Below are 26,514 nucleotides of genomic sequence, written 5' to 3' on the forward strand. Positions count from 1 at the left end.
AGTGGGAGGTGTTCCTGCCCACGGCAGGAGGCTGCATCGAGATGATCTTTAGGGTCCCTTGGAACCCAAACCATTCTACGATTTCATGGTTAACCAACGTCAGGGGGTTTTTCCCCTTTCCGTCCCGAGGCCGGCAGTTCCCTCCTCACGGACAGGGCATCCAGGGCGAGCTCCGAGCCCACGCCTCCGCGGCGAGCCGGCGCGCACCGCCCATCTCGGGGCAGGCGGCAGCGGCGAGCCCACGGGCCGGGCCCGCCCTCACGCTGCCCTGCAGCTGGTACCGCCGCCAAGGCCGGGTTCTCCTCACCGGGGCCGCCCCTCGGTGCCCCTCGGAGAGGCCGCCACGGGCAGGGACCGAGGGGGGGCGGCCGCGCAGCCCCGCCACTGTCCCGTAGGGGGCGCTCCGCCGCGCCGGGAGCGGCTCCCGCTTCCCGCCGCCCTTTGGCTCCGTCCCTGACCCCGGCAGCGCCGCGGGCCCCAATCCGCGGGCCCGGCCCCGCCGCGCCGCCAACCCGCGCGCGCCCGCCCCCCGCCCGCCGGCCAATGGCGGCGCGCGGGCCCGCGCCCCGCCCCGGCAGCCAATGGGGCGGCGGAGCGGCTGCCGGGCCCGGCCCCTCCTCCCGCGGCCACCTCCTCCGCGCCGCGCTCGCTCCCGCTCCCGCCGTGGCAGCGCCGTCCCCGCCGGTCCCGCCGCGGCACGGGCAGCGGACGGGCGGCCCCGCGACCCTCGCGCCGCAGCGCCCGCCCGAGGGGCTCGGCCCTCCGCCCGCCCGCCCGCTGCCCCTCCTCCGCCGGCGCAGCCCAAGCCATGCTGCTCCTGGCCGCCGCCTTCATCGTGGCCTTCGTCCTCCTCCTCTACATGGTGTCGCCGCTTATCAGCCCCAAGTCGCTGAAGCTGCCCGGCGCGCACGTCGTGGTGAGTGCGGCGCCCCTCGGGAAGGGCGCGGGGCGGGGGTCCCTGGTCGCCGTCCCGCTCCGCCGCGGGAGGAGGCAGCGGGCGGGCGCTGCCGCTCGGCCTGGGCGCCGGGGGAGGCGGCGGGATGGCTCCCGAGCCGCCCGTCCTGCGCCGGGAAAGGGAAGGAAGCCGCTGTCTCCGAGGTGGGGGCGCAGGATGGGGACAATGCCCCGCTGGCAGCCGGGCTCTGGGCGCGGGAATCCCGTGGCCGCAGCGGGGAGAGCGGGGAAGGCGCTCGGCGGGGAAGGGAGGTTTGGGGACACCCGGAGCGGGGCTGGCGGCCGGGCAGCGCCAGCCTTGGGGTGCCCGCGGCTCCGAGAGGAAGTGTGGAAAGCTGGCGGTGGCACCCCGAGCTACCAAAATACCGGGAGCCACAAGTCCCGGGAGATAAGGAAATGACCTGTCCCGATGGCTCTGACAACCGCTGCGTGTCCCGGTTGGCTTAAGGCGATGGTCTGAGTCACCATCTTCCAATCTCAGCTCTGGCTTTTTGAGACATTCCTTTTGTATTCTCCAAAGCCACCGGTTACCTCGAGTTTTCTTTTCTTTTAGCATCTCCCAGGGTAATGACGTGGTGTGTGTACACACGCATAGACCAAAGGCCAAATCTATGATCTCCTTGGTCTAAAAAACCAAGTCAGGTATGAGGAAATGGAACGACCAATACAAAGGAAGTGGTCAGATGACACTTGGGTGCCCTTTCATCTTTAAGCGCATTGATATGGATGTCTTTGAGCAATGTTTTGACAAGATGGTAGGAAGAAGTCTTTGGAAGAGCATACTGTTGAAAGAGACCATGACTAGTACATCGCTGGAAGTTATATGAATATGTGGCTTGGGAAGAGGGAGACGGAAGAAAGGGGAATACTACCCGTTTGCTTTTGGAGGCATCACAAAATAGTGAATTTGGGCACATGACTGCAAATGAGTAAAGCGGTTCAAAGGATTCAGGGTCCTAGAATCAGCTTTCTTAGTTTATCTCCAAATCTCCAGGGTATGTTTTGTGCAGAGAAGCTGCAGTTTACTGTTTGTTTAAATTTACTGTAAGTGAGTAGTTTTGTTTTGTTTTTTTTTTTTCATTATTATCTTTTGGAGTTCCTCTTTGGAGGATGGAGCTGTCCCCAGAATGATTAAGATGTTTCCAAGTTGCGACAGTGCTCCCCATTTGCTTTATGGAGTAGGTGTTAACTTGGGTGCTGTAACTGGCTTTACAGCATCATATTCTGTGTGAGGTGTGTTCAAGGTTGCATTAAGGTTCTTGGGTTATGGCTCTTTCCCTGTAGGAGTAATGATTATTAAGCCAAAGGTGAAGGAGACTTACTCACTTTTGTGACTTTTGTGACTTTTGTGGCTTTTGTGGCTTTTGTGACTTTTGTGACTTTTGTGACTTTTGTGACAAAATAGAATAGCAAACATAAAAAGTGAAATGGATTTTGCTTGGTTGGTTTTATTTATTTATATATGCAATGATTACATGGAGTTTTGTTGGTTCTGTGTCATGATTAAACTCCTTAAAAGCTACTTGGCTCTTCCAATCAGAAGGGTTCATTAAAACAAATTCACATTAAAAATGATGAGACTATTCTTGTTGGAGAAGCCTTCCTGGAACCATTGCTGCTAATTAGCAGTTAATGCTCAATTTGGTACTAGTAGAAGTCTGAAAAACAGTTTTCCTGCAAGTCCTGTAGAATTAGGAGTTCAGCTGGAAAACTAACTATATGAATATATTGATGATGAAAAATCTTACAGAAAGGCTGTAAGATATATCCAACTTGATTATACAAATACAAATCTGCAGGCAGTTTTATTGATGTCACCACTTGTAGAACTGCTTGCTTTCTAGTCTTGCTTTCAAGTCTTCTCACTGAAAAAGATCAAAATCTGTTTAAGTATCAGGCCTCAGTTAAACGCACTGTTGAAAAAAATAAAAGAATGACCTGCAAATTGTGTATATAGCTGGTTGAGCCATATCAACAGGGTGAGTGATTGTCATTGCACACTATAATTTTTCAAAATATACCTGAATAAATTGCTTTACTTAAGCAGAAAAAGTCAGTCTTCCCTAGAAACATTTCTTTCTATGGATCTGTTCAAAGTATAATGAAATCTGTTGCATTTCTGAAGGAAGGTCATTAGGCAATTTCAGAGGCTATTACATACCAGTTATTGAATTTTCAACTTAAGTCAGCATTCTTTTCACTTTTAATCCTTCAGAAAAATTATTTCTCTTTACTCCTAGCAGTTATGGTTAGGAGATGTCTGAGTTATGGCTGAATAACTTACTCTGGCTGCCATTTGGGATAGGAATTTGAAGCAGAAAACTTGAGGTTTTTTTCCTTTGTCCTCTCCCACAGTCATTTGCGCGTTTGCGTGACAGAAGCCCTTGCTGTGTTAGGCGAGATGTGGTTTCTGGAAAAATCATAGAATTATAAGAGCCCCTTTTTCTTAGAAAATGAGTGCTATTCAGAGTGAGAGTCTAGAGAACTCCAAATTACTCATCGTCTAATCTTGTGGGTTCCTCACCCCCTGTTCCCCCACCCCCATCCTTATCTGCTGTGTATTTTCTTTAGCCCAACTAGCACCACTAAATGATAAGGGCTTTCTCTGCTCTTAAATTGGCTCAGGCATTAGGTTTAACTTATTTTAAATAAAATGCTTCTTAGATGCTTAATATTTTTTAACTTCTTGCATGACTAGGAAAACAATTCTCAAAGAAAGGGTGTAAAAGTTATTTTTGTGCTGTAGAGATGCGGCTTCATGTGCTGAACTTCTTCGTGCTTTGGGATTCAGAAGGCAGTTTAGAACATTTCTTATTTTGCCATTGGCTTTATGTCTCCTTTGTTCTCAGGCTACAAACATGTCACGGATTCTGTGAGAATAAGATAGTATTTTGGTAGCTGGCTGTAACAGTAGACTGGAGTATGAAAATAGGCTAAGGCAGTCACCACTGCTGCATTTGCATTGAGCTCACTCGCACCACATTTAATTGCCCTTTATCAGGGGTGTTACACCTGCTCTCTATACATGTTCTCTCTTTAGTTTCTCTACAAAAGTTCTTGAGTGATGTTTAAAAACTCAATGCTGAAATATGAACGCTGATCTTCTCCCCTTGGTTCAGCCTTAATCTTTCTAAAACCAAGCTGAATTTCTGAGAAGAACCCAAACCCCTGAGTTTGCATTCAATGCTATGAATGCAGTTATCCAAGTTCGGAATAGCAATGGCAGGAAATGGAAAGGCGTGACCTGCTTGGGACTGTCTCCCATTCAGTTTGACAAGGGCCCTTTTTAATGTAGGTGCAGTTCAGGATGATCATGCCGAACCCTCCTGCACGTGGGTCATCTCTAGTCCAGTAATTTCCCCACTTCTGTGCAGAACCCAGCCTGGTGACTGTGGTCAGCTGTCAGGAAGGCCCATCTTGGTGTCTCAGCACCTTTGTCGTTCCTGTGCTGGGAGTGATAAGATCTGTGGTTTGGACGCATCCGAGTGGTTCGGCAAGAGGTCATTTTGAGCCTAGTCAGACGTGCTAACCACTTAGAGCCAATTAAAGGCACGTTCCATTTCAGTAGAACCTTCTATCAGAACACTGTCTAAAAGCGTGAAGCCAGCTTGCATCCAGTTCTCAGTGAAAGTTACTAAGTTCTATTGGAGATGCCATATCAAGTCTTGATCATTCCTGATTACAGTTCAGTTAATTTGCATTTGGACTGTCTCATCAAATGAAATTAATTTCCAGTATCTCAAATTTGAAGATCTCAGAGATCAATTCTCTTTACCTCACACTACTGTTTCCACTTATAAGGGGGAAATAAATCCTGTGACACTTAAAAATTGAACTCTGTTATCAGGGATCGTAGCTCAACAAGTTGTAGCCAAGTACTTTTTGGCATACGTAGTTTGGTACCTCTTCTTTTCAAGCATGGAAACAGCTCAGTAACACTGCTCAAGTGTTGCATTCTGAATATCTGAATTAATGCTAAGGTTTAATTTTGCCTTCTTGTCAAAGTACTAATCTGTGATTTGAGTTGCAGTGGCCAGATTTTTATTTTTGGTCACTCCTCTGAGGCTGGGTTACAGTAAAATTTAAAAATGGGAGCGGTGGCAATTCAAATGTCCGGAATTAATGAAATGCAGTAGCAGTGTAGAACCATTAGCCACAAGGGTAAGTAATTGTAATAATGTTGGCTTTAGCAGAGTAGGTATGTGCTCTTCTGTTACTTCTGAGCATGTTAGGAACTTACATACCTAACAGACCTCATAGATTTGCTTAGGCTAACTTCATTATGGCGCAAAGCAAACTTTTCACTGGTGTTGGAGATTTTATTTTTTGCTATTACAGTAGCACTCATGGTGAATGCTCCTTTAAAGATGTATTAGTAACAACCTCCCACGTGCTTGTAGCAGCCTCCCACCTAAATGCTAAAGTTCCCAGCTAATTGATATTGCACTTTATCATCAACCAATCTGATATGAGCTCTGTCCAGTGTTCTTGGGTGTGACTGTAAATAAAAACTTCCTTTTTCTGTTCCTTGCATGACTTCAGACATTGTCTTTCTGAAGTGAACGTTAGCGCTGTTTGACAAGCTGGAGGCTTGGTGCCAGTACCTTCACCTGCAGAGAATTCCTCAAGCACTGGTGTAGTTGACCCATTCCTAATAGTCACCAGTTTGTGCTGATAGTAATCAGCTGTCTCACCAACAATTGGAATTGGAGCAGTCTTCCATGCCCATTGATTAGTGCTGGTGTACCTGCTGCTGATGTGTGGAAGCATCTCTCACATACTATGGATCTGAGGTCTGCCTGAATGTATCAAACTATTTTAACCTTTTCAGCTATGTATTGAAATATTGCAATCTATTTTAAGAATTTCAGTGTATTTGTTGCTTCTGTCCCTAATGAATCATTAAATTAATTCTGTGGTTCTGCTGAAGTGACAAATCAATAATTGACACTCGCACTCTTATGGACTTATTTACTCTGAAAGCTGTCGTCGTTGTTTTGTAATACTGCAGACAGGGTTTTGCATTTCTTGGAGTTATCCTCAAAGGTTTGGGTACTGAGAAGCTAATCTTGCAGAGTCAGTTAGAAGTTAATCTGAAGCAGTTCTCTCTAGTAACAGAGGAAGCCTAAAGTGCCAAAATTAGTCTTTGTGAATGCTACTCCCATTCTTGGCCCATTTTCGGCTCAAGATGAACCAGTCAGAAACTGTGGATTGTGTCGAAAATCTTTGCTGGGATTATTTTATTTGCACTAAGCTGTTTTTGAAGGCTAGTGGTAAAATACTCAAATGAAAGAAGAGTTTAGTGACTCATGGGAATGTACTTCTGACTCTTCTGACTTTACTGCCTCCGGGAGTGGAAAGAATTTTGAGGATAATGCATTTCTGAAAACAAGACTGAGACATTACCTAATGAGAAGACAACACAAGGCTTTTGATAGGATGTGTAGTTAGAGATTGGGATCTTTGCTGGTACACTAATTAGCTCAATGCCTCCATTTTCTTAAAATGGGGGAGGTAGCCTTTCACTGGAGTCTTTGGAAAGGTTTTGATGAAGAGCAAAAGGTCATGATTTCCAAAGAAATCTGAATTTCATCTTCTTCCAATTCTTCCGAACTCATTTGATCAATGTGTTTTTCTTTAAAATAACTGCTTCTAGGTATTTTGTTCCAATATTTTCTCAATATGAGTTATAATATGCTGTTTAAGAAAAATTCTAATAACTTGGGTTATATAAGGAAGATACCAGTGTCCTAGAACTAACAGCACATGCAGACTGACACTGATCCAAGTCACCTAAAGATGTCAGGCAGACATTTTTATTTTAGTCAAAAAGAGAGGTCATGATTGTCATCTACATCTTGTTCCACAGGCAGTTCATAAATAGGTTTATTGAGGGTAGTGAGAGAGGTGGTAAGGTGACTTTCAGCTGTGTGTTGGTATGATTTGTCAGGGTACACTCCTGCAGCATATGATGCAGGACTGTAGCCATCAACCTGTGTTTGTCTAATAATAATGAAATATTAACTCCCTGTTTGCATATAAGACTATCCAGATGGTACAGCATGGAGGAAGAAGAAAAAGTTATCGAAATTTAGGTGTTGGCATCCCCAGTAAACTGAAATAGCAGGATAGGATGGGGACAGTTCAAGGTTCTGACTGGGGGACTGAAAAATACACTACAAAGGGCAAATTGTTGAATTAATGGGATTTTTCCCTTAATAAGAAAGAAAGTGTTTTTTGTTCATGTTTGCATGATGTCATCTTCAGAAAACAATCTGCAATAGCTGATTTTACAAGTAATTTCTACTGTGGCCAGGTCTGAGGGGACAGTATGTAATGGCAGTGTCATGGCATTCATAGTGATTTCAAACTTCTAACAAGATGCTTTTAGAAATAGCCTATGGAACATGTGAGAGCGCCCACGTGGGAGTGGTCTAAGTGTGCCTGACAACAGAAATGACCAAAAACTGAGGTAAAACTGGTTTTAAGGTAGAAACAAAGGCTCATTGATCTATTCAGATCTTATGTTTCATTCATACTCCATAAGTAAGCCAGCTTTAGTGCGTCTCCTGTATTTGTGTCTCATTGGGTGATATTTTAACCTCAGTATGTTTTTGGAATTTTCATGTGATTTGACTCATACATATGTGAGAAGAGATGAGAATAGTGGACTAACACTGATATTTTCAAACAACTTTTAGGTAACTGGAGGCTCCAGTGGAATTGGAAAATGCATTGCTATTGAATGCTATAAGCAAGGTGCTTTCATAACACTGATTGCAAGGGATGAGGTAAGTGCATGTGTAATTTTACTGGCTAAACTGTTCACAAAATCTGTATAGGTGGGGAATAATTTTGGAATAGATGATTATTCATACTACTTCAGTGTGTATTTTAAAGGGACCCTAAGCATTCCAAATTAATGCATTTGAATAGCAGAGGTGGCTGCCTTTTTAAGAAGCATAGCCCAACATGGAATTTGTGATTAGCTTGATTTAAAACTTCACCAGTGCTGTTGCTTTTGTTATTGGTATTTGTTATATCATTGTCTAGATTTGTGCCAGAGTACAAAATCAGGAAAACCCCTATATTGGTTAAAACTGTGGAATTTCCCTACAGTAAGTGACATGTGGGAGTTTAATCTTCTCTAAAATTCACAAAATGTACTGGTGTCTAATCAGCATTATATCATAGTGAAAAACTCTTCATCAAGACAGCTTTGGAAGGAAAAGCATTGCTTTGTTGGTTTTTTTGGTTGCTGTTTTTTAACTAAGAGGTATTCAGAATTTAATTGGAAATACTCTGTTTCCATAAGAGGCTGTTGTTTTATTTGTTGCAAAAAACCTAATTATTCTGGAAATAAAAGCATTTAATTTTTGGGGGGCCCTCAGTCCTAGCTGATTTGATAATTTACTTACACTTGAGAACTTACTTTACATAACCTTGAATGTAGTCAGAATTAAGATAATTTTTCTTGAAAGGATTATTACACTTTGAATTTACCAGATTTTTGGGATTTGATGATTTCATGCCAGTGATTATTCTGCAGGAAGGTTTATGTAATATCACATAAATAAAAATAGAGCCAAAATAAAGGAGAAGAATCAATACCTACAGTTTCAGGTGCTCTCTGTAGCATGAAACAAAAGCGTTAGATCTGTGGAAGTCGTTACTGGCTTTAGAACACAAAGTGAAAAACAGAGAAGTGAGTTCTTGATAAATTTTATGTTTTCATGTCTTTGTAAGTCTTCAAAATGACAGTAAAATGTTCTTAACTATTTGAGGATAACTTTGGGGGGCTTTAGGGCTTAAGCCATATTGAAGTACTGAGGACTGCTCTCAGAACTATGTTTCAGTTGTCTCTGTGTCCATTTCAGAACAAGCTGTTGCAGACGAAGAAGGAAATAGAAAAGTATTCTGTTAATGACAAGCAGGTAAGGTCACTGCCAAGAGGGGCTGTTGTGTGTTTTGTTTAAGACAGTGACTACAACACAGTTCACTGGTCCTGTATTTAAAACAAGGTTGTTTGACAAAACTGAGTGAGGACTCAGTATTTGAATTCAGGAATACCAGTCTGTTTACATGAGATGTTTTGAGCTCTTGCTATATTTGATGTTGCCTAGTTAGTGCATTAGCCTGCTTTTCTTAGAAAAAGATGTCTTCATCTGTAGGTGTAGGATGCTTTTTTGGAGAGCTGCAATTTACTGCCACTTGATAAGCATTTTATTCTTTCAAATGAACTGGAAGAACCATTTTTTTTTCCTCAAACACCATGTTTTTTGCAATTCCTAAATACAGCATGTGTCTTGGGAAAGAAGTTTAGTTGCTTGTTCCCAGGTTTATTTCACTAGGTCGTACTTTTGTTCCTTTTCCTGACTGATTCCTGTACCAGTTACACAAGTTAAATTTGTGAAGTTCAGAGACTTCTAAACATAGAAGCTGCTTTGCTGCATAGATAATGCACTTGTGCATGAGGGCAATAGTTTAGAGCTTGCAGAAGTACTAACTTGGAATAGCTAAGCTTGCTGTGTTCGAAACATGCAAACTTGAGGTGAAATAGTAAAATAATTTTTTCTTACTACTAAGAATGAAGGGGAGAGGGGAAATAGTACTGAAACTATTAACATCTTTGATTTCTTGTGTTCCAGAACTTTGTTATCATAAAAGTAACTTAGTAACTATGTTCCTTTCATGATCACAAATAAATGCAATTCAGTTGTCCATAATTTTTATGGGCCCTCAGTCCCAGCTGATTTGATAATTTACTTATACTTGAGAACTTACTTTAAAGAATTGAATTGATAAACTAGATATTCTGTTGAATAGAAGCAATGAAAAAAGTGTATATTTGCTGGCACAAATGTTAGTATAGTAGCTGAAAATTATACAAAATTTTTAATACCTCCATTTATAAGATAGATGCTTCCTTTTTATCAAATGGCTCAAGCTGGTTTGTTTTTTTTTTCTGTGCATGCTGCCTTACTCAGATCAACTTTGTTTGAAAATGTAAGCTATTTGAGGTGAGGAGAAGCTGCATTTTGCCCATTAAAAAAAAATCCTGATAACCATTTTCTTTTAGCTGCTCTAGCAGTTTCCCAAGCTTAGCATTACACTTAATCCCTTGTCAAACACTGTGTCAGGATGTTCTTGTTAAAATCTGTCCTAGCTTGATAGATGCTGACTTCTAAAAAGACTATTATTTGGTGCATGTACCTAGGAGTTTCAGTGAAAATCTCCAAAAGCACCTTCAAGGCTGAGCAAGCTCCAGTGTGGACTGACTAGGACTTTTTTTGCAGAAGCAGTTTCAGGGTTGCAGCCAGGTTAAGCAGCTGGCAGCAGAGGTGGTGGGCAGGCTGGCTCCTCTGTAGCTGCTGGGTTGTGGACGTGGTCTCAGGGAAGCCTGACTGATCTGAATGAACAGAACTGGAGAAGGCAGGGAGTCTGGGGCAGAGCTGGCATTGGAACAACAGATCAAAAGCTGTAAAGTGACAGTAGATGAACAGAGAAGCTGTACAAAAGGATTACTGAAAGGCTGTGGAGAAAGGTGATGCCTGGTATAAGTAACATACACTGACTGTAACCTTTAGTAGATCACAGAATCGTGGAATGGTTTGGGCTGGAAGGCACCCTGAAGATTGTCTAGTTCCAGTTCTCCTGCTCTTGGCAGGGTCACTTTCCATTAGACCAAATTGCTCAGATCCCCATCCAACCTGGTCTTGAACACTTCCAGGGATGTGGCATCCACAGCTTCCTCTAGGCAACCTGTGGCAGTGCCTCCCGGTAAAGGATTTCTGCCTTGTATCTAATCTAAACCTACTGCCTTTCAGTTTAAAGCCATTTCCCTTTGTCGTATCAATACATGCCCCTCTTCAGCTTTCTTGTAGGCCCCTTTAGATACTGAAAGGCAGCTGTAAGGTTTGCCTGAAGCCTTTTCCATGCTGCACAACTTCTCTCTCAGCCTGTCTTCATAAGAGGGGTGCTCCAGCCCTCTGGTCATTTCTGTGGCCTCCAGCAGGTCCATGTGCTTCCTGCGGCCTCAGAGCTGGATGCAGGGTTCCAGGTGGGGTCTCACCAGAGCAGAGGGACAGAATCCCCTCCCTGGCCCTGCTGCCCACGCTGCTTTGGATGCAGCCCAGGACACGTTTGGCTTTCTGGGCTGTGAGTGCCCATGGCTGGGTCATGTCCAGCCCCTCATCCACCTGCACCCCCAAGTCCTTCTCGTCAGGGCTGCTCTCAATCAGTTCCTCTCCCAGCCTTCATCAGTGGAGGGGGGGAGATTGCCTCAGTCCAGGTGCAATACCTTGTACCTGGTCTTGTTCAACTCCATGAAATTCCCAAGAACCCACTTCTCAAGCTTGTCCAGGTTCCTCTGGATAGCATTCTGTCCTTTGTGTGTGTCAGTTGCACCACCAATCTTGGTGTCACCTGCAAGCTTCCTGCAGATCTCATTGTCTGTGTCCTTGAAGACACTGAGTGGTCCCATGTCAAGAGGCAGAGATCCTCAGAAAAGACTACTGTTTTTTTGGGCATGTGCTGTCACTGTTGAGCTCTTGGATACATACTTCAAACCAAGCTGCATTGACAACCAGAGTCTGGCCTGTATGTACCTTTAATGTTTCACGTTTGCCTGTGATTTAGAGTGCTGATGGTGCAGCCTCTCTGGATGTAGGTGTGCACCGCAGCAAAATCTTTACCCTTAGAGTTTTTTTCCAGTATTTTTTAAAATCCTTTTTCTAATCTAGAATATTCTCAGTTACTTTACTGGGGATTGAGTTGATCTTCTATTAGGGAAGGCATTATTAATGATCCAACATCATGCAATATTTAGAACAAAATGTGATGAGCAGGGCTGGACATAAGACTACTTCTGGTGTCCTAGATGTGGATCTATGCTCCATATTTTGGAGTAAAGGTAATTAGTATAGGGCAGCAGAAAGAATGTATGATAAGAGAAGCAAAGAGGTGAATTGTACAACGTGATAGTAGTCAGTAAAAGCTGTGGTAGTTCCCGAGTGTGTTGTTCACAGTGTAACTAATCTATGCAATCTGTTAAATTAACAAATTGCTCCAGTTTCTATAGAGAACTGTGATTTACTTCATCCCCTCACTGATCCTGGCAAAGACATCCAAATGATAATTCAGTGTTGTTTGCATTCAGCTGCTGTTTTGTTCTTAAACTTACGAAAAAGATAAATGTTTCCAAAATGTAATAAATGCCTTAAGGGGATTCCTGCCAATAACTTGTGCCACAAGTTTACTCTGCTGTCCAGCTACACACAGTGCTGGGAGGCAGGAATAGCCAACCTGCTGTACAGGAATGGCAGGCAGATTCTGTTTATGCAGCTGAGAAGTGTCACAGTCTGACCAGGGGCAGGACTGACGAATCACTGGCTGCCAAAGCAGTTAGTTACACTGTGGTGAGCTTTTTTTGTGTGTGTGTGTGTTTGCCCACATGCTCCATGATAATTGGTCATGAGCATACTTTTTACAAACTACTGATGACTTGGGTTTATTTTATCTCTGACTTTTAAATTGATTTGACCACAGCAACAGAAAGGATAGAAGCTGGAACAAGAATACAGGAGTCCCTCCTATTATTGCAATAGGAGATGGCTTTTCTGTTCAAGATGAGGAATTGCCCCAGAGCTCTGTTGATGGCTTAGCAGAGAGAGTAGCTTATTTGTCAGCACATGGTGTTTGCAGCAGTCACAGTTTGGAAGTGGCAACCCAAAAGAAGCAGTGCTTTCTTTGGCCAGAAGTTCATTTGAAGGTGTTTGAAAAGCTAGTTCTGAGACCATCTTGCTGAAAGTAGTCAGTGACTTTCAAGGAAAAAAGGGCCTAACTTGCTGCAAAAAAAACATATCACTATCACTTCTTTTCCTTCATCCTGCCTGCCCACCCCTCCCTTCTGCTTCTTTCTTCCCTGGTTATTTTAATTTTTCTGTATCTTTCAAACTAAACCCTTTAATGTCTGATTTTCAGACAAGATGTAAATATGTACACATGCCTTCGCTTTTTTAGATATTTATGACACTGTGCAATGAGTCAGTTTCTCATAGAATTTTTATTTTCATTTTGTCCTTGAGGTGTCCCAATTAAATATTATGCAACTAGGTTTACTACTATTCTTAAAAAAAAAAAAGTCATGAAATAAGGAGGGTAGTGTGCATTGCAAGTACTAAAATTAGAGGGGTTTTAACACTTGCTTCCTAAATTTTGGAAGAGAATTTTTTTTGCAGTGCTGGTGCTGCTGTTTCAGGGTAACACTGCAACAATGCCTTGCTAGGAGGTGGAAAAAACCAATTTTTTCTATAAAGATGAGCCTAAGCCATACGAATGGTTTGACTTATGTTTAGATGATGAAAGTTAAACAAAACACTGGGGAATTTTGATTGTCTTAGTTTAAATAGCTTTTACTAAACTTCATGTAAATAACTGTCAGTATGTTTCTTAGTACAGTAAATTAGAAATTGTACTTTGCACATGAGTCACTGCTTTGAAGATCATGAAGTGCTTATTTGTTCTTAATGTAATCTTTATTATACTAGAACCAGTGTGTGAGGGGGAGGAGCTTGGAGGTAGCAGAAACTGCTTTCTCCAGTGTGTAAGAAGTGCAGAATATCTTGTCAAAAGGACTACTTTTTTTGTGGAAAAGATATGGCATTGGGCTTGTTTCATTTTGAAAGGCTCTAAGTCAGCAATTACTAGACTTAGTGTGTTGTGAAAATGTGCTTTCACTTTTCTTTTCTAGGTTGTACTCTGTATTTCCGTTGATGTATCTAAAGACTATGAACAGGTGGAGAATGTTCTAAAACAGGTGAGAGAATAACTGATTCGCATGCATGTCTTGAGAAGCTTATCTCTGTGTGTTGTATTTCTGTTGGAAATAGTTCATTTGGTACGGTGATATAGGAAGGTTTTTTTTCCTCATAAAGAATGTCTTAACCTCTGTCCCCTCTTCCAGGCTCAGGAGAAGTTGGGGCCAGTTGACATGCTTGTAAACTGTGCAGGAACATCAGTTACAGGAAAATTTGAGGATATCGAAGTGAATTCTTTTGAAGTGAGTGAGCATACTTTTTTATTTCAACATATGATGATTTCTTATTTAACCATTCTAACAATTAGATTGCATTCCCATGTCTGCAGACTTGAACAGTGCTACACTTGACTTGTGCTAGCTGTCAGAATCTCTTCAGATTTGCAAAGGTTGCCTCTAACTTCTCCCCTAATGATTTCATATTGTTTCATTTTTTTCCTCTTGAAGATTTTACAACAGTATTTTTAACCTGCTTAAGAAAAATGCACCTGTTATCAGTGTTCAGTTCTGAGATACACATATTCTTTCAGCTTGAGAAGCTGCTGCTCTGATGAAAAGACAAAAAAGCCACCCCAAAACACCTGTATTTTGGTTACTTTTTGCCCACAGCCCTCAGGCCTCCATTCATCTACAGACAATGCTGAATCATCTGAAAATACTAAATGGTCATAATTTTATAATAAATTTGAATCATCCATTTTATTACTTGTATAGGCTATCAGTTGTGGTTTGTCTTGTAGAGAATGAAATTAAAGACTTCCCTTTATCCTGGCAAAGAATAAAATCTCTGAAACATGTAGATACATAGCATTTTTCCTGTTTCCTGTTTTAGAAAGCTCTTTAAACTTTCAGTATGTTTTCATGCATCATGCATAAATGGATTGCTTCCTGGAGGCTGTTCAGGTTAGATTTTCCCTGAAATATTATTCTTTCTCCTTCAAGGCCATATGGTTCACAGTATTATCAGTATCCTGGATGCTATTAAGACTTACAGGATTTCTTTTGGCTTGGAGTGAGATTTTTAGCTATAAAACAGTTTATGAAGCTGTAGAATAGAAAACAGTTGTTTCTTTTGCCAGAACAGATCTGGTGAACTTGATTGTTAAAGCAGACTGAAGTAGGGTGTTTTTCATAAATAAGACCAAACAGCTGGCTGAAGAATTCTGGCTCTGAGGCTCAAATGCTCCAATATTGATGTTGTTTGTACAGAGATTAATGGCAGTCAATTACCTGGGCAGTGTTTACCCAAGCCGAGCAGTAATCGCTACCATGAAGGAGCGCAGAATGGGAAGGATTGTCTTTGTGTCATCTCAGGCTGGCCAGCTAGGCCTGTTTGGATATACAGCTTATTCTCCCACCAAATTTGCTCTTCGAGGGTTGGCTGAAGCCCTGCAAATGGAGGTATGTGTGCAGTGGTTTTAAGTAATTTTGGTTATAAACAATTTTGTTTTAACTGTCCTGTTTAGCACAGGACATTTTCATTTAAACAGATTGGGGGGGGTTGTATTGTGCAGCATTGCTAATATCTGTGTGTTATTTGCCCTCATTTGGCAGCAGTACAATCTTACTGCTCTGCATGGTTTGCAGAAACTAACCTGATTTCAGTTGCACAAGAGGGAATAGATTGAATCTGTTCCTAAAACTGAGTATGACCACATGTGGAGACATTTTTTTCGATCTTTTATTTTAATTAAAAGGACTAGTTTTTTAAGACTCTTGATTAAAAGCCTTCTTCAAGGTTCTAAGTGCAAAATGGTATTGAAGATATTACATGGATGCATGAGATTGCCAGTTTGTTTGAGTGTCCATGGTAAATGGTATGTGAACCATATGAAACTGTAGAACTCCTAAACTAGAATTTGAGGATTGCCCACCAAAACAAAAATTTGGTTCGCGGTTACTCACCCTTCTATATTTTCATATATATGAGCTTTTTATCCTGCAGTGATCTAAACTTACGTTTAAGACCAAAACCAAATCTATTTTCATTGTTCAGTGGAACAAGGTGGGTAAATACATTGTAGTAAGAGAGATAAAACTGATTTGAAAATTACTTTTGTCATTTGCCTGTCAGGAATGTGTGTTTGAGTAATTATGTGTTTATATACGAAATGCCTTTGTTTAGTTCCAGACCCTTACATAGTCCCTGTCATATGCCTTGGTCAGGATAAGAATGTGGGGTAAAACTGCCTCTAATCACTTCTGGTCTGCCAGATAGAACACTGTGAATGCAGGGTCTTTCTTCAGACTGGTGGCAGGTACTTTTTTGGAGACTGAATTATTCAAGACTAAAAATAGGGTGTTCATGGGCGTGTGGTGTGGTATTTCAGGAAGTGTGTTCAATATAGAATGTTTCATAATATAAATAAAAATGCTCGGTGTTTTACAACATTTTGCTTATCATAGCCCTCTGAATATTTTCATTAATTTTTTTTTTTTTGTATTGTGGTACAGATTTGCATTGTAGCAGTTTGAATAGGATTGCACTAAGTAATGTAATTCTGTGACACGTACATACAAATACATAAATAAATACAATCCTTGATGTAAGACCTTCCATTTTCCCTCACATTTTCCAATTATTTTTTGTCTCCTTAGACTTTGACCTCTTGCAAGTTTATACCATGGGTTGGAAAGCCTTGAGACTTGAGTATACCTCTTAAGGATAACAAATTTGAATTTTACATTTTTGTTGGTTTTTTTCCTCAGTGAAAGCCGTTTTGGCCTTGTGTTTATAAATGTTGGGTACTGGTATTTGACAGTGGCTTAGTCTTTTAGAAATTGAAATTGGTAAAATTATGGACCTAAACTACTTTAATATTCTTCCTAAGTGTCTTGAAAACCACCAAGATTCATCAAATAATTTGCAAAGTTTTTAGGGAATTTTATTAGAAAAAGCACCACAACCACCTTTTTAAAATCTTTGCTGTTTTGTTTCTCAGTTGACAAAGCTGCAAGTCTTGAAATTGCTGAGTACTTAACCCTAGAAGCAATCTGAGTTGTTGTTTGCTGAACAGATTAAATACAAGAGAAATTGATGAAATTATAAGGGACATGTAAAAGCTGTCAGTATTAAGGTAACACTTAATGCTTTTGTGAAACACAGGTAAAACCTTACAATGTCTACGTAACGGTGGCCTATCCTCCAGATACTGATACTCCTGGCTTTGCAGAAGAAAGTAAAACAAAGGTAAATTGTCCTTCAATTTTTGAAATCAGTGTTTTTAAATCATAATAAGATTTTAAGAAGTACTCTTAAACACTTCAATTTTACCAGTTTTTAACTATGCAGAGTTATATAGGTTGCTGGATAATTTTGTGTACTTTCTTGTTCTGAAGCTTTAATACTTGCCTTTAAGATCTAAAACATTGCAGAGTATTCCTGCATGCCATCAGAATATTGCTGTGGGGTGGTAAACTCTAAAATCACTGTTTGTTTTGATATTAAAGCTTAATTAACCAATATTGTTGTTTTGCATCTTCGATAATGCGTGGCTGTTGTGATAGATGTGACAGATGGAAGTAAACCTCAGTTCCTTCAGTGGAGCCTGCAACCAGATCAAATTGTATGAATGCATGTAATGACCCAGTTGAGTAATGGCTGTTCTCTAGTATTACAGTAGAAAGGAAACTCTCTGGCACTGTGTTCATGGTGGAAATGACAGTATTGCTTTTCAGAAGGATGTGTCAGCAGCAGGAGGCCTTTTTCATTTGTATTACCTTAAAAGTGAAAGTTTTGACCTTTAGTCACCTCTTGTCATTTTTCATGTCCATACATGTGAAGTATAATACCAAAAATCACTTTCAGGCCCCCTGTTCAGACTACAGCATCAGGTAACCAGAAAAAAAAATCTCTTTATTTTTTATTTGCATACTGTGAACTAGAAATCTGCTATCTAAGGCTATCATCTTTTCAACATGCACCATCACGTACAATTGGAAATTGAGTTTGAATTCCATTTTGTCTTTCACCCTTTGAATAGGAATCAGCAGGGATTGTATAACACAATTCTTACTTCATCATTTCTTGATACAGATATTCTGTATTAAATGTACACTCCCACACATCCGCATAAAGTGCCAGAATTAGACATCTGCAGATACTTGTATAGCTTGCATATTCTCTAGGATTTTCAGCCTATTTCAGGGCACCAGCAGGCACCAGGAGAATATACTGTTCATCTAAGATTTCTCTTTGAAAGAGATTGAGAGATTTATCTTATTTGTCAAAAAAGTCTGTTTTGTCTTTTAGGAGAGAATTATGCTTTGTTTTAGCCTACATGACCTCTTTGGATGACTTGCTCTTAGCATGATAATGTACCTTAAATCTCTGCAATATTGCATTGCTCTGACATTCCAGATACTCATTTATTGTTGCATTTATTTAATACTACTGAAATAATATTAATATTTAATACTAATTAGATCATATGCCTCTATCTTGCATCTCTTTATTTTTCTCTGTAATTATTGAATGTAGTGAAAGAAAATGTCAGGAGCTAGGATATAGCTTTCCTGTATTTATTCAGTAAGCTTTTTGTTTTTTTTTTTTTTGAGGTAGCTGCCTCACAAATGACAGCCATGCCTTGGCCAGCTGAGTAGCCATATCAAGCATTTAATGGCTGATTTCTGCCTGCCTTATTCCCAACATGTCATTAACTTTAGCTGTCACTCCTGAACAGCTGCTATTTTTTTCCCAGATTTAGAGTATTTGAATTACTGTTGATATTCCTGTAGCTCATTCAGATTTGTTTGATACTGGCCAGTCAGCTCAAAAGTAAATAAGGGGCTGTGAAATGGAGATCTGATGACATGAGCCATGTCACTGTAGGAATGCATGTGACAGGTTTTTGTGCTGGCAAAGGCACTGATGTGCCCCTGGCCACCCTTAAAATACACATAGTAAAAAAAAATAAAAATCAGTGAGCTTGGTTGATGAAATCAAAACTCATAATTCTCCAAATGTTGGGAAATAGGCCCTTTTCTATGAAATTTAATTACTGTAGTACTTCGGTGATGAGAAACCTGTAGTTGCTCAACTTTTCCCTAGAAGAGCTTTTTTAAAAAATAATAATCCAGAATTAAACTAATCCCAGTATTAGAGTAGGCCTGAAAAAAAAAAGCAAGCTGTTTTATAGGATCTTAAAATATTTCAGGCCCATTTTATACTTAATTTCTGGCAAAAAACATTAATGAACAAGTGTAAGTATTGAGGAAAAATAGTTAAAGCGTTTTGATAGCTTCTACTGAAAATAAAATACTTGGGAGAAAAAAACCTCATTTTCATGGTAGTAATAAAGTATATACAAAAAAGTACTACTTGAGGAAAAGTTGTCATTTCCCGTTGTAAAATTGGACTATTATTTATGAACATGCTTATACCTTTGTTTAAATGGCTGGTTTAGGTGACACTTGCTAGCAGTGATGTCATCTGTGACAAAAGACCCAAAATTTGACCTTCATGTTTTTCTCTCCTGTGTGTGCTTAGTCAAACTTAAACTGGTGTTTTTCTATTAAAGCCCTTAGAGACGAAGCTGATTTCTGAAACCTCATCTGTTTGCCAAGCAGAGCAAGTTGCCAGAGTTATAGTGAAAGATGCCATAGTAAGTAAATTGTGTTTTTTGAGCATGTTCTGTGGTGAAGAGACTGGGACTGAGACTGTAAGATAATGGCTAAGCTAAATGCAAAAGCAATTAACACAAAACAGTTCTCTTAGGGTAGTTTGAACAAGAGCTGTTTTCTTAATTCTTCTTTTGCCACTGTGCCCACAAACGATTTTATAGTCTTTCAGAAGTAAAAGGTATCTGAAGTTGTACATAGACAGATTAAAATGATGCATCAGTATGATGCAATGTCTCAAAGATGGATTATGACTGACTTGAAAGCACTGAACTATTGACTTTTTATGTATCAAATACCATTTGTCTAACCTCAAAAGCTTGTTGTACTCTTATTTTTCTTGAAGATGAGTTCATATAAAAATAATTTTACAATAAAGGAAGGCAGTTGACCTTTTTTGGTTTTTAATATCTGAAGTATGTGATTTATGAGTTATTAAAATACATTAAATGCTGTTCTTAGTGTATTGCCTTTCTGAGGATTTTTTTTTTCAATGTTTTGTGCTAGGGAATGCCTGCATGCTTAATAAAGCACCTCAGAATAGAAGCAAACATGAAATTTCATGATCATAAAGCACACCAGTTGAATCCTAAAATCTGCAATTACTTTGCAGTTCCAAATACTCTTGATCCTCAACATGGTTTACGTCTAGAGCAGGTGTTCAGTTGTGAAGTTTTTACAGTGTTTTCACAGATACAGCACATAAACACAAAATTATGTCTGATTTTGTTTTTAAAGCAAGTACTACCTCAATAGAGTATTCTTCTCTGGTGATTGAGGAAAATTGGTCTCCTCTCTCATCTTAAGTATCTGGTATATTTATACCATACTTTCTACACTTTGGATCGTATATTAGTTCAGACATGGTCTTCATGCACTCTGGCCATCAGCAGAGAGACTGAAATAGAAACAAGAAGGTGTTTGTGTGCTCTCAGGTGTGTGTTGGGAAATAATAAGATCTAATAACCTCTACTACTTTGCATAGATTTACCCCTAACCCTGAATCAGGAACTCCACCTTTTCCTTTCACTTCCACATTCCACAGACTTGGTCCCACAATGTTTCAGAAAGTCTGTCTGGCATAAAGTCAAATGAAAACAAATGAGAGAAGCCTGGGAGTAAGAGCTGTAGAACTGCAATTTTACTGTAAAGTAATTAAAGTTGTTTGGTTGTTTGGGGTTTCTTCCTGGTATCTTTCCCCCCTTTTTCTCTCCTCTGAATTGGTTAGCAAGCTGTGTCTTGCAGTTAAAAATCCTTGATGTAGGTGAAAGAGAACCTGCTACCCAGCATTTGAAATACACCCCCTTGCAAATCTCATGTGATAAGCAAGCTAATTTTAACAAAAGGCAAGCTGTATTTGTCATACAATTACAGTAGTGGTTGGTGATCTGATAGAGTTAGGGTATCAGTCTGTTTCTGAAATATGCTTATAGCTGTGAAGACTATAATGTATTTTCTATAGAAGTAAGAATGCCTCAAGAAGAAATTTACAGCCTTTATATCTTGTAAAAATCTGCAGTAATTTAGCACACTGTCTTAAGAGAAATTAGCTTCCTTTTCCATTTTTAAATGAATGCCTTTTGGAATGTTGCTGTATAGCCCAAAATATTTTGGAGTATTTTGCTTCTTAATTGTGGCAATATATTTTACAATAAAATATTTGTTGTTAGTGATATCACTTATCTGTGTCGATCAAGAGTAGCTGTTGAAATAAGACACATCATGATTTGCCACAAATGGGGAAATTACTGTTTGTTTTCTTAATCCTTCTATCCAGCAAGGGAACTTCAACAGCTCCGTTGGATCAGATGGTTACATGCTGTCAATATTGACAAGTGGAATGTCACCAGTCACTTCTATTACTGAAGGTCTTCAGCAGGTAGGATTTGGGAAGTACCTGTTGTCATATTTCTCGTAGTTCAAAATAATTTCAGAGTGTAGAACGTGATGCAAGAATGGATTATCTTTTCATCAAATGGCTGTTAATACTGTGGCACTTGGGTTTAGGAAACTGCAGTAGTTTTTTCAAGCTGAAGCAGCAAGTTGGTGACTGAGCTGAGAGTATTCACTGCTACTCAGTCCTGAACTGTTACATAGTTGGCTTGGTTTGGTAAGTTTGTTTTCTGAAGATTATATAACATGCCTGCCTAGAACTTGGTTTTAAAAAAAAATTTATGACTCATTAATAAGGTGCAATCTGGGATCCAAAATGAATTGAAAGCTGTTTCTCTTTGTTTCCAGGTTGTTTGCATGGGCATTTTTCGCATCATTGGCCTATTTTACCTAGGAAGTTTTGACAGCATAGTTCGTCGCTGCATGATGCAAAGGGAAAAATCTGAAAGTGCAGATAAAACTGAGTAATCTTTACTGTGAGTGGAAAGAAGAATGTCAAGCAGTCCTGGACAGCTTGCTGCTTAAGTGGGACTCAGTTTTGCTCCTGAAGGATATAGGCTGGAAGTACTTGCATGTATGACAGAGGAGTCCCCTCAAAAGCTATGAAAGAAAAAACAAAAGTACAAATCCAGAAAATGCCAAACTATGCAAAAGTGCGAATGAGGATTAGATATCTTTTTTTTTTTTGGTGATTTGAGTTGGAAAGAATTTGGAGAGCTCGTAAGTGATCTGCAGAGTAGAATTTGAGAACGGACAATGTGTGGTAATTCTGGACAAATACTTAAGTTTTCTCACTTTGGTGCTTATGGATGAAATAAGTACCATGACAGACTGGGCTGAAGTAGATTGAAGTCCCCTGAACAAGCTGGTACCTTCTGCTAACGTTTTGGGACTGCTTTTGATTTAGAATGTTAACTTTTCCTTTGGCCAATCTACAGATCCTTCTGTCAATGACAGCTTTCCTTATTCTGTCCAACATACAACTGGAAACCTGAAGATCACAAATATGTTTGTATGATCCAAGCTTTCTCAGTGTGGGAGTAATTAAAAAGTATGGTTTAATATATGCATACTTTCTAAAGGGAGATGAAGAACCCGTTCCCACAGAGAAATGCTAGGAGATGTGGTCGGGTCTGTAGTTCTTCTGGCCTTTGAAGTATGTTGTGAACAACAACAAAAAAAATCAAACCAGTATCAAGTGTGTCAGTTATAACTCAGCATTTTAAGCCATTGAAACAATGTAGAATTTTTACAGAGACCCAATCTGCCAGTTTTTGCTCTGGAAAGGGAAGTGGCTTAATGCTACTGTTATGCACATTAATTTCAAAGCTGCAAATGATGAGCCAAACCAGTAGGTGATGATGGAATCAATTGTAATTAAACTGCCGGGCTCTTCCAGTAGCAGGAATGTAGCTTTTTAGGGCAGAGGGGTCAGCCGGGGGGAGAGGTGTGTGTCAGAATGGCCTTCCACACTGCATTTTATCACCGCACGGAAAAGCTTTCACATGAGAAATTACATAAAATACTCTCCTTATATGACCCACTTCTAATTTGTTTCATTTACATTATCTGAAACAAGGCTGCTCAATAACTGCTTCAGAATATACAGAACCCAGTGGTTGTTTCTAATAAATCTCGTTTAACACTGAAAAAGCTTGATGCATAACAATGATGTTTTAAGGGTGCACTATGTATACAGTTTATTTAATGGACCACTATAGTATAAGTGCCTTGTGAGCTGCTTTTTTTTTCAAAAGCTGCATATTTTGTATTTGTTAGCACTGGTGTGTTTTCAAGGTCATATTTCCATTTTCATTCAGTATTCTGAATCGAAAATTATGTGTAAAACCGGGCACTTTCACTTCTTTGACAGTAATATTTAACAACCAAAATAGGCAAAATTGATTGCTTCTGTTAAGAGATTCTCTATATCTATTTAAGAAGATGTATTCAATTAAACTGAGATAAAAATTAATAGGTGGTTAACTGGAAAACCTTAGAATGTAATTTATTGAGGCTGGTTTTTTTTCCCTCTCTGAATTAGGTTGATCACTTTTCAAATTTTCTTCACATGGACTAAACTTGCTTTAATACCTGGTTATAAACATATTTTTTTGGAGAGGATCACACTGGTGCTCTCATTTTAAGTGGTGAAAATTCATTAGATTGCAAATGTTGAGGCGCTGTTGAATTCTTCACCAAGTCTGTGTTTTAGGTCCTGCCTCCTGATTTTGTTTAGATATGTGAAGTTGTGCATGCCTATAATATAATACTAATTTTGAGACTATAGTGTATTCCTGCATTTTTAAACAGCTTGGCTTCAGTGCAAAGAAATCCAGTGTGCATTTGTATTTCCTGTGCTGCTTAATGTGAGTGACATAAAGGAGCATTTATCATACATCCATTGTCAACATTGCTGTGTTTCTTAAAGCAACATAACAATGCTATTCATAGAATCATGGAATGATCTGGGTTGGAAGAGACCTTAAAGATCATCTCATTCCACCCCCCCTGCCATCAGCAGGGAGACCTTCTACTAGACCAGGCTGCTCAAAGCTCCATCCAACCTGGACTTGGAACACTTCTTCAGACCCTATGATCTATGTTATTCTGGTTTAGATGCAAATCAAATATTCTTGTGACCACCTGAAAAAGATACCAAAAAGGGTGAATGGGTTGTGTTGTAGTTTGAAAGAAATGCTTATGCATGTGACTTGATACCAGCACAAGCTTGAAGGTCAGGACTTAAAACCAGTAAGCCGTTGGATACTTGAATTTTTGGATCTTCAACTTGTAATGTTAGGGTTTGCATTTAAGAAACATGACCCAGAAGGTCAGAGCACATGCAACACTATGGCAGCTGGGCCTCTAAAGCTTTCAGGTTGGACATCTTGGATTGCCACTCACCTCCCAGTCATGACTGATAGAATTCAGTGCAAGTATCTGGATAAGTAAGACTACCAGGTGAAAGTTATGGCCCTGATCTACAGACACCTCAGTTTTGCAGACCTGATTTTGCATAGTGTAAGTGGTTGTCATGACAGTGAAACTGTAGGTTGAACTCTCAGCAACTGTGGAGGTTGGAACAAGGTATGTTTTTTAAAGCAAGAAGAATAATCTTTTTCATTGTTCCAGTTTCTGCTGTTGCAAGTCAATGATGTTAATTTTAGCTGATAAACTTCTCCACTGTTTTACTGTCAAAACAAGGTAAATTGTCAACTACAGCAACCTTTGGTATAAATTTTGTTTTCTTATGCACATTCTCTATCTACCAATGTACTCATTTTAAGGTCCAATATAAAGTGAAGGAGATGCCTTGTAATCTTGTGGAAAAATGTTTAGCAGTTGAAAAACTCTTGCCAGTTTAAATGTTACAAAACCTCTGCATCGAAATGTTTTAGCAGTGTATTAGACCCGTGAAAATCTTCAAATAGGCTTTACTTTCTACTTACTGTCTAATTGTCAATAATTTAATCACTTGTGCCATATCATTTGCTGTCTTGTCTCTTGTTTTCTTGGCCAGCCTTTAAGATTCAATTTAGGCTTTGATAGTCTTTTCCATTCCATGTAGTTTCTAATGACTGTTTGTTTTGTATACAGATTTATTATAATTTTACTTCTAGTTTACTTCACCAAGGTGTTCACGTGCAATTTAAATAGATTTAATATTTTAATAAGGAAAAATATATAGGTGAATAAAGTTTATTTGCTGTGAAAAACTCTAGGCACTTTTAAATGTTAAAGATATATAGCATTATTTGTAAAAAGAAACTTTGTGCTTATTGCGACATCATCTTTTGTGCCAGAACTGTAAACTAGTTTTCATATTTTATATTTCTCAAAATAAATGGAGAATCAACAAAGCCTGTAACTTTTAACTTCTTTGAGAGGATAAAGAGTAATGGATAAATTCATTTGCAGGGCTTTGGTGTGGTGGTTTTTTTAGTTTGGGTAGTTCTTTTTTTGAACCCGAGATTAGCTCAGCAGGAGTCTCTTAAATTTTAGGACAGCAGAGGGGGCAACATATCCTTCCATTTTAGCAGCTTAGGGCAGAGGTAAAAAAAGATGTAAAAAAACTCGACTGAGCATTGTCAGCAGACCCAGTATCCTCAAACTATAATGAAAGTGAAATTAAATTGACAAAACCTGCCTTTGTTGCTGGAGGTATTGCCAGTATGTAACCAGTGCTTGTGCTCTCTGGAAGTGCTTTTGAGAATCCTGAGGAGCCAAGCGATGCTCATTCTTCCTAGCAGAAAACAATAGAAGTAATAGTTAGGGCAGATGTCTTTCTGTACGAGCACTGAGCACGCAGCTGTGTAGAAAATCACTGTATTATGTTGGAGTTCTGTGGTAGGAACCACAGGCTTGAGTGTGTAGCTTGCCCCCAGCATAATAGTGAGGAAAAAATAGTGCTAAGATACTTACTCTCAAAGTAAATTCAAAATTGTAAATGCTCAATCTTTTAAAGAGACATTTGTATTAAATTATCAGAGAGGCAGAATCAAAGATGGATTGAAGAAAGCATATGCTGTCTAAAATGCGTTGCTGGCGTTAATCTTTTAATTCCCCAACATTCTAAGGTTTTAAATGGGAGAAGGCCATTTTGCAACTGGAGCTCCTGTTTTTTCCACTTCAGTACAAGTAGCAGGCCAAACTAGATTTCTCCTCAATCTTTTTCATAATTTAGCCTTGTAAGTGAAATAAGATTATCTTGTGGTTCCATTTAATTGGGTTTTTTCCTGCCCAGCCAGTACAAGGCATGCTGTAGAGTAGGTATGTGCATGATTGTCTGTCAAAAGCTGGTAGTAAAAACCTCATGAAGTAATTTCCTTTCCTCTGTCATTGGAGGGAGACTTCAAAAGGTGTCTGTCTTGCCATGCCTCTCATCCTCTCTTTTACTACTTTCAACCTAAGTTGCTCTAAATTGGTGGAAAAGGTTAAATGTGGGTGATGGTCTGCAGTGGGAGGAAAAAATGCTGGTAAGCTTTTGGATGAAACTTGCACTGACAGAAGTGGAAAGTGAAATTATTTTTTTTTAACCCAAAAGATGCGTATCTAATTTTTGGAGGGGGGGTGGGGCAGAATCTAATTTGATGTGGGAGATTCATTTCATAGACTTGATTGGGAAGGTTTGCTGTTTGGGGAAACCTTGATGAATATTATACTAAGTCTCCTCTGTGGTAGAATACCATCAATCCAGTCTGAAATTTTTTTTCTTTAGGTTAAAAACA

The 26,514-nt window shown here is 39.8% G+C and overlaps 1 protein-coding gene across 1 annotated transcript; it reads left to right on the forward strand.

The window, feature by feature from the left end:
- The first annotated feature begins 599 nt into the window (after positions 1-599).
- KDSR (3-ketodihydrosphingosine reductase) lies at positions 600-25,146 on the forward strand. The gene is made up of 10 exons (XM_054631252.2): positions 600-916; positions 7,656-7,745; positions 8,832-8,888; positions 13,706-13,771; positions 13,919-14,014; positions 14,981-15,172; positions 16,878-16,961; positions 19,291-19,374; positions 21,168-21,269; positions 21,632-25,146. The coding sequence occupies exons 1-10, from the start codon at positions 809-811 to the stop codon at positions 21,749-21,751; spliced, it is 999 nt and encodes a 332-aa protein (XP_054487227.1). The 5' UTR covers positions 600-808; the 3' UTR covers positions 21,752-25,146.
- Positions 25,147-26,514: the final 1,368 nt, after the last annotated feature.

The sequence above is a fragment of the Agelaius phoeniceus genome, chromosome 1 (assembly GCF_051311805.1).
Source record: "Agelaius phoeniceus isolate bAgePho1 chromosome 1, bAgePho1.hap1, whole genome shotgun sequence".
Classification (NCBI taxonomy): Eukaryota; Metazoa; Chordata; class Aves; order Passeriformes; family Icteridae; genus Agelaius; species Agelaius phoeniceus.